Source organism: Myiozetetes cayanensis, unplaced genomic scaffold (genome assembly GCF_022539395.1).
Source record: "Myiozetetes cayanensis isolate MyiCay16 unplaced genomic scaffold, myiCay2020 scf412, whole genome shotgun sequence".
NCBI classification, from domain to species: Eukaryota; Metazoa; Chordata; class Aves; order Passeriformes; family Tyrannidae; genus Myiozetetes; species Myiozetetes cayanensis.
In genome coordinates, this window is record NW_026087646.1 from 4,610 (window position 1) to 13,265 (window position 8,656).

An 8,656-nucleotide genomic window follows, 5' to 3' on the forward strand; every position below is an offset into this window, starting at 1 on the left:
CAGGAGTCCCCTGGGTGCCCCCCTTTCCCCCCACAGCACCGTTATTTACAAACATCCGTCCTTTAATCGTCGTCTCGAGGTATCAAAATTAAACGAGGAGAGGGGGGAGGGGGTGGGGGAGGGGCTGAACCGAACTATGAGGGGGGCAGGGGGGCAGGAGGAGGGCGGGGAGGGGCCACGACAGCACGAACACGGCAGGGGAGGGGCTGTGGGCTCGGGGCCGCTCGGGCAGGGGGTCTGGGGGTCCCGGGCGCTCAGGGGGTCCCGGGGGCTCTCAGGGGTCGTCCTCGCCGTTGGCGCTGTCCCGGTCGTCCTCCCCCTCCTCCGCCTCCTTCTCGTCCCCCTTGATGGACTCCAGCTGGGGAGGGGACAGAGGGGTCAGGAGAGGCCCCTCCCCCAGCACAGCGAGGCTGGGGGGCACTGGTGTGTACTGGTGTGTACTGGTGTGTACTGGGGGAGGGAGGGGGGTCTCACCTGCTCGTCCCCCCTCTCCTCGGCCTCCTCGTCGTCCAGCAGGTCCCCCTCCTCGGCAGAGTCCTCGTTGCCCCCCTCGGCCTTGGCCCCGCCGGCCTCGTCCTTCTTGGAGCCGCTGCCGCCCTGCTCCTCCTCCGCCTTGTCGCTCGCTCTGGGGGAAAACGGGGGTTTAGGGGCAGAAAAGGGGTTTTGGGAAAAAAAGGGGTTTTAGGGCAGAAAAGGGGGATTTGGGGACAGAAAAGGGGGTTTGGGGACAGAAAAGGGGGGTTTGAGGGAGCTGATCCCCCCCTGCTCCTCCTCCGCCTTGTCGCTCTTCGCCTCTGGGGGAAAACGGGGGTTAGGGGCAGAAAAGGGGATTTGGGGACAGAAAAGGGGGTTTTAGGGAGCTGATCCCCCTGCTCCTCCTCCGCCTTGTCGCTCTCGCTCTGGGGGAAAACGGGGGTTTAGGGGGGTTTGGGGACAGAAAAGGGGGTTTGGGGACAGAAAAGGGGGTTTGGGGACAGAAAAGGGGGTTTGAAGGAGCTGTTCCTCCCTGCTCCTCCTCCGCCTTGTCGCTCTTCGCCTCTGGGGGAAAACGGGGGTTTAGGGGGTTTGGGGAGAGAAAAGGGGGTTTGGGGACAGAAAAGGGGGTTTGGGGACAGGAAAGGGGGTTAGAGGCAGAAAAGGGGGATTTGGGGACAGAAAAGGGGGTTTGGGGACAGGAAAGGGGGATTTGGGGACAGAAAGGGGGTTTGGGGACAGAAAAGGGGGTTTGGGGACAGAAAAGGGGTTTGGGGACAGAAAAAGGGGATTTGGGGACAGAAAAGGGGGTTTGGGGACAGAAAAGGGGGTTTGGGGACAGAAAAGGGGGTTTGGGGACAGAAAAGGGGGTTTGGGGACAGAAAAGGGGGTTTGGGGACAGAAACGGGGAGTTTGGGGACAGAAAGGGGGGTTTGGGGACAGAAAAGGGGTTTAGGGACAGAAAAGGGGGTTTGGGGACAGAAAAGGGGGATTTGGGGACAGAAAAGGGGGTTTAGGGACAGAAAAGGGCTGGGGGGGGATTTGGGGCCTTTTAAAGGGGCAGTGGGCGGGGTCTGTGAGCAGTGGGTGGAGTTTCTGAAGGGCTGGGCGGGGTCTGTGGGTCTGCCCCACAGAAGGGGGTGTGTCCCCCAAAAATGGCTGTTTACCCCAAAAGGCCCATTTCCCCCCCAAAAAAGAGCTGTTTCCCACCCCAGAAAAGCTGTTTTCCCCCAAAAGGTCCCTTTTCCCCCCAAGAAGGATTGTTTTCCCCAAAAAGGGCAATTTTTACCCAAAAAGGGCAGCTTTCCCCCAAAAAGGGCAATTTCCCCCCAAAAAGGGCAGTTTTGCCCCAAAAAGGGCAGTTTTCCCCAAAAAAAGGGCAGTTTTGCCCCAAAAAGGCCATTTTGCCCCAAAAAAGGCAGTTTTCCCCCAAAAAGGGCAGTTACGCCCCAAAAAGGGCAGTTATGCCCCAAAAAGGGCAGTTTTGCCCCCAAAAAGGGCAGTTTTCCCCCAAAGAAAGCAGTTTCCCCCCAAGAAGGATTGTTTTCCCCAAAAAGTGCAGTTTTCCCCCAAAAAGGGCAGTTTGCCCCCAAAAAGGGCAGTTTTGCCCCAAAGAAAGCAGTTTTCCCCCAAAAAGGGCAGTTTTCCCCAAAAAGGGCAGTTTTCTCCCAAAAAGGGCAGTTTTGCCCCAAAAGGGCAGTTTCCCCCAAAAAGGGCAGTTTTTCCCCAAAAAGGGCGGTTTTGCCCCCAAAAAGGGCGGTTTTGCCCCAAAAAGGGCGCGACGCTCACTCTGCTCCCGCTCCAGCCGCTCGAGGCTCTCCAGCAGCGCGTCCACCTTGGCCTTGATCTGCCCCAGCTCCTTCTTGATGCTCTGCAGGTCGTCCCCCTTCACTGCGGGCCCAAAACCGCCGGGATTCACCCCAAAACGGCCCAAAACCGCCGGGGTTCACCCCAGAAATGGCAGAACTACCCAAACCCATCAGGATTCACCCCAAAACGGCCCAAAACCACCGGGGCTCACCCCAGAAATGGCAGAACCACCCAAAAATGTCGGGATTCACCCCAAAACCACCGGGGTTCACCCCAGAAATGGCAGAACCACCCAAAAACGTCGGGATTCACCCCAAAACGGCCCAAAACCGCCGGGGTTCACCCCAGAAATGGCAGAACCACCCAAAAACGTCAGGATTCACCCCAAAACGGCCCAAAACTGCCGGGGTTCACCCCAGAAATGGCAGAACCACCCAAAACCGCCGGGATTCACCCCAGAAATGGCAGAACCACCCAAAACCGTCGGGATTCACCCCAAATCCATCAGGATTCACCCCAAATCCATCAGGATTCACCCCAAAATGGCAAACCCCCCTAAAACCACCAGGATCCACCCCAAAACCCCTCAGGATTCACCCCAAAATGGCAAAACCCCCTAAAACCATCAGGACTCACCCCAAAACAACAAAAGCCCCCAAACCCGTCAGGACTCACCCCAAAACAAGCAAAGCCCCCCAAACCTGCTGGGATTCACCCCAAACAACCCAAACCCGTCAGGATTCACCCCAAACCCCCCCAAACCTGTCGGAATTCACCCCAAACAACCCAAACCGTCAGGATTCACCCCAAACCACCCAAAACCTGTCAGGACTCACCCCAAAACAACCAAAGCCCCCCAAACCTGCTGGGATTCACCCCAAACAACCCAAACCCGTCAGGACTCACCCCAAAACAACCAAAGCCCCCAAACCTGCTGGAATTCACCCCAAACCCTCCCAAACCCTCAGGATTCACCCCAAACCCCCCCAAACCTGCTGGGATTCACCCCAAACCTGCTGAATTCACCCCAAACCCCCCAAACCCTGAGGATTCACCCCAAACCCCCCCAAACCTGCCGGAATTCACCCCAAACCCCCCAAACCTGTCGGAATTCACCCCAAACCCCCCCAAAACGGAGGCCACTCACGCTTGCCGCTCTTGGAGGAGGAGCCCCTCTGGCCCGACTTGGAGTTGAAGCTCTTGCCGCGCCGGGAGGTGTTCCCGGACACCCTCTGGCGCTTGGAGGGCACCACGGCGCGCGCGATGGGGGGAGGGGGCGGCACCCGCGCGGGGTAGCTGTACATCCTGCGGGGGGGCACTGGTTACACTGGTTATACTGGGCTTTACTGGGTTAGAATGGGTTAGAATGGTTTACACTGGGTTATACTGGGTTATACTAGGAGGGCACCACGGCGCGCGCGATGGGGGGAGGCGGCGGCACCCGCGCGGGGTAGCTGTACATCCTGTGGGGGGGGTACTGGTTATACTGGGTTATACTGGTTATACTGGGTTATACTGGTTATAGGGGTTGTACTGGGTTATACTGGGTTGTACTGGGTTACACTGGGAGGGCACCACGGCGCGCGCGATGGGGGGAGGGGGCGGCACCCGCGCGGGGTAGCTGTACATCCTGCGGGGGGGTACTGGTTACACTGGTTATACTGGGTTATACTGGGATATACTGGGATGTACTGGGATATACTGGGTTGGACTGGGTTATACTGGGTTATATTGGGATGTACTGGGATATACTGGGTTATACTGGGAGGGCACCACGGCGCGCGCGATGGGGGGAGGGGGCGGCACCCGCGCGGGGTAGCTGTACATCCTGCGGGGGGGTACTGGTTACACTGGTTATACTGGGTTAGAATGGGTTATACTGGGTTAGAATGGTTTATACTGGGTTATACTGGGTTATACTGGGTTATATTGGGAGGGCACCACGGCGCGCGCGATGGGGGGAGGGGGCGGCACCCGGGCGGGGTAGCTGTACATCCTGTGGGGGGGTACTGGTTACACTGGTTATACTGGGTTATAGTGGTTAGAATGGGTTAGACTGGGCTAGAATGGGCTTTACTGGGTTATACTGGTTTATACTGGGAGGGCACCACGGCGCGCGCGATGGGGGGAGGGGGCGGCACCCGCGCGGGGTAGCTGTACATCCTGCGGGGGGGCACTGGTTACACTGGTTATACTGGGTTGTACTGGGTTATACTGGTTATAGGGGTTGGACTGGGTTATACTGGGTTATACTGGGTTATACTGGGTTATACTGGTTAGAATGGGTTGGACTGGGTTATACTGGGGGGGGATGACAGCTGTGGGGAGGGGGCGGCACCCGGGCGGGGTAGCTGTACATCCTGCGGGGGGGCACTGGTTACACTGGGTTGTATTGGGTTGTACTGGTTAGACTGGGTTATACTGGGCTAGAATGGGCTTTACTGGTCTATACTGGTCTGTACTGGTCTGTACTGGTACCGGTCATAGTAGTCCCGCTGGAAATCGTAGTCGAGATCGAACGATGATCTGCGGTGGGGGGAGGGAGGGAAGGAGTCAGACCCCAAAACTCCCCCGTGACCCCTAAAAACTCTCAACCCCCCAAAATCCCCCCAAAACCCCCAAAGACCCCTCAAAACCCTTCGTGGAAACCCAAAGACCCCCCAAAACCCCCTAAACCCCACAAATGCCCCTTTAAACCCCCCAGACCCCCCAAAACCCCCTCCTCAGACACCCCTGACCCCCCAACCACCCCCCAAATCCCCCCAATCCCTCTCCCACTGCAAGTGTGCCCCCAAATCCCCCCAAAGCCCACAAATGCCCCTTTAACCTCCCCCAAGACAACCCCAACCCCTCAAAACCCCCTGGACCCCCCAACCCCCTCCTCAGACACCCCTGACCCCCAACCACCCCCAAATCCCCCCAACCACCCCCAAATCCCCTCCAACCACCCCCAAATCCCCCAAACCCCTCCCCCATTGCAATATGTGCCCCCAACCACCCCCAAATCCCCCCCAACCACCCCAAATCCCCCCAAACCCCCCAAACCCCCTCCCCATTGCAAATGTGCCTCCCGACCACCCCCAAATCCCCCAACCACCCCCAAATCCCCCAAATCCCTCCCCATTGCACACGTGCCCCCAACCACCCCAAATCCCCCCAAACCCCTCCCCTATTACAAATGTGCCCCCAAATCACCCCCAAATCCCCCACCAACCACCCCAAATCCCCCCAACCACCCCAATCCCCAGGCCCCCCCAGCTCCCCACCTGACGAGGGGGGACGGTGACGGGGGGGCGGGTACTGACCCGTACATCTCGGCCGCCGAGCGCTTCACCCCCGCCTTGCCCCGGTTCACCTTCGGCTCGGCCGCCAGGTTGATGTCTGGGGGGGAAAATGGGGGGCTCAGGGGGTCCCCCCACCCCTGCCCTGCCCTCCCGAGGCACAGGGACCACCCCAAATGACCCCAAATGACACAGGGACCACCCCAAGTGACCCAGGGACCACCCCAAATGACCCCAAACGACCCAGGGACCACCCCAAGTGACCCAGGGACCACCCCAAATGACCCAGGGACCACCCCAAGTGACCCCAAATGACCCAGGGACCACCCCAAATGACCCCAAACGACCCAGGGACCACCCCAAATGACCCGGGAGTGACCCCAAATGACCCAGGGACCACCCCAAATGACCCAGGGACCACCCCAAATGACCCGGGAGTGACCCCAGGTGAGCTCACCTGGCTCCTGCCCCTTTAATCTGCACCCCAAACTGCCCCTAAATGCCCCCAAACTGCCCCTAAATGTCCCCAAACTACCCCCAAGCTGCCCCGAAATGGCCCCCAAACTGACCCTAAATGCCCCCAAACTGCCCAGAACTGCCCCCAAACTGACCCGAAATGTCCCCAAACTGACCCCAAATGACCCGGGAGTGACCCCAGGTGAGCTCACCTGGCTCCTGCCCCTCTAATCTGCACCCCAAACTGCCCCGAAATGTCCCCAAACTGCCCCTAAATGGCCCCAAACTGCCCCTCAATGCCCCAAACTGCCCCAAAATGGCCCCCAAACTGACCCTAAATGACCCCAAACTGCCCCGAAATGTCCCCAAACTGACCCGAAATGTCCCCAAACTGACCCCAAATGACCCAGGAGTGACCCCAGGTGAGCTCACCTGGCTCCTGCCCCTTTAATCTGCACCCCAAACTGCCCCGAAATGACCCCAAACTGCCCCTGACTGCCCCCAAACTGACCCTAAATGTCCCGAAATGGCCCCCAAACTGACCCTAAATGGCCCCAAACTGCCCCAAAATGGCCCCCAAACTGACCCTAAATGTCCCCAAACTGCCCCTCGATGTCCCCAAACTGCCCCTTGATGCCCCCAAACTGACTCTCAATGTCCCCAAACAGACCCTAAATGTCCCCAAACTGCCCCAAAATGGCCCCCAAACTGACCCTAAATGTCCCCAAACTGCCCCTAAATGCCCCCAAACTGACCCTAAATGTCCCCAAACTGACCCTAAATATCCCCAAACTGCCCAGAACTGCCCCCAAACTGCCCTTCAATTCCCCCCCAACTGCCCAGAACTGCCCCCAAACTGCCCCTAAATGCCCCCAAACTGCCCCTAAATGATCCCAAACTGACCCTAAATGTCCCCAAACTGACCCTAAATGCCCCCAAACTGACCCTAAATGGCCCCAAACTGCCCCTAAATGCCCCCAAACTGCCCAGAACTGCCCCTAAACTGCTCCAGAACTGTCCCCAAACTGACCCTCTAATTCCCCAAACTGCCCAGAACTGCCCCCAAACTGCCCCCTAAATGATCCCAAACTGCCTTCATATGATCCTGCAAACTGCCCTAAACTGCCTCAAACTCCCCAAACTGCCTCGATGCCCCCTTCAATTCCCCCCCAACTGCCCAGAACTGCCCCCAAACTGCCCCTAAATGATCCCAAACTGCCCCTAAATGATCCCAAACTGCCCCCAAACTGCCCCTAAATGTCCCCAAACTGCCCCTCGATGCCCCCAAACTGCCCAGAACCACCCCCAAAATGCCCCATACTGCCCCCAAACTGCCCCAAACTGCCCCCAAATCCCCATTACCGCCCCCAAACACCCATGTGTGTCCTCACCGAGCACCTGTCCGGCGATCATGCGGCCGTCCTGGTGTGCGTGTGATGACCCCAAACTGCCCCCAAACTGCCCAGAACCACCCCCAAATCCCCAGAACTGCCCCCAAATCCCCATAACTACCCCCAAACACCCGTGTTATGTCCTCACCGAGCACCTGTCCGGCGATCATGCGGCCGTCCTCGCCGGCCACGGCGGCGCGGGCGTTGCGCTCGTTGACGTACTGCACGAAGGCGAAGCCCTTGTGCACGGAGCAGCCCACGATCTTGCCGTACTTGGCGAAGATGGCCTCCACGTCGCTCTTCTTCACCACCAGCGTGTTCAGGTTCCCGATGAACACGCGCGAGTTCAGCGACCGCGGGTCCGTCTTGTTCGTCACGTTGCTCGCCATGGCCGGGGGGGTCCTGGGGAGGGATGGGGGGAAAAAAAGGGGGGTCAGGGATCACCTGGTTGGGGAAACGACACAAAAATGGCACGAAAACACACAGAAATGGTGCGAAAACACCCAGAAATGGCTGGAAACGACCCAGAAATGGCTGGAAAACACCCAGAATTGGCTCGAAAGCACCAAAAAACCAGTACGAAAGCACCCAGAAATGACTGGAAATGACCCAGAAATGGCTCAAAAGCACCAAAGAAATGGCTCAAAACCACCCAGAAATGGCTTAAAAGCACCCAGAAATGGCTCAGAAGTACCAAAAAAAGGCTCGAAACCACCCAGAAATGGCTGGAAAACACCCAGATATGGCTGGAAACCACCCAGAAATGGCACCAAAAAAAAGGCTCGAAACCACCCAGAAATGGCACGAAAACACCCAGATGTGGCTGGAAACCACCCAGAAATGGCTCAAAAACACCCAGAAATGGCTGGAAACGACCCAGAAATGGCTCGAAAGTATCAAAAAATCGGTCCAAAAGCACCCAGAAATGGCTCGAAAGAACTAAAAACCTGCCAAAACCCGAAATGGCTGGAAAACCCACATGCCCGAAAGGTTCAAAAAAAAATGGCTGAAAAGCACCCAGAAATGGCTCGAAAGCACCAAAATGGTTCAAAAGCACCCAGATATGGCTCAAAAGGACCAAAAAAACAGGACAAAACCACCCAGAAATGGCTCAAATGCACCAAAAAAAGGCTCAAAAGCACCCAGAAATGGCTGGAAAACACCCAGAAATGGCTCAAAAGAACCAAAAAAATGGATTGAAACCACCCAGATATGGCTCAAAACCACCCAGAAATGGCTCAAAAG

General features: G+C 57.5%; 1 protein-coding gene across 2 annotated transcripts; it reads right to left on the reverse strand.

Moving 5' to 3' along the window:
* Positions 1–272: 272 nt before the first annotated feature.
* On the reverse strand, positions 273–8,351 carry HNRNPC (heterogeneous nuclear ribonucleoprotein C). Of its 2 annotated transcripts, none has more exons than XM_050330603.1 (7): positions 7,560–8,351; positions 5,589–5,664; positions 4,762–4,809; positions 3,431–3,588; positions 2,232–2,364; positions 475–625; positions 273–358 (listed from the first exon to the last, which is right to left on the reverse strand). In XM_050330603.1, exons 1-7 carry the CDS (start codon positions 7,798–7,800, stop codon positions 275–277), a joined length of 891 nt encoding a protein of 296 aa, XP_050186560.1. In that variant the 5' UTR covers positions 7,801–8,351; the 3' UTR covers positions 273–274. The 2 variants fall into 2 exon arrangements, with proteins under 2 accessions (XP_050186560.1, XP_050186559.1); XM_050330602.1 differs by having other exon boundaries at positions 5,550–5,664.
* Between the last annotated feature and the right edge of the window lie 305 nt (positions 8,352–8,656).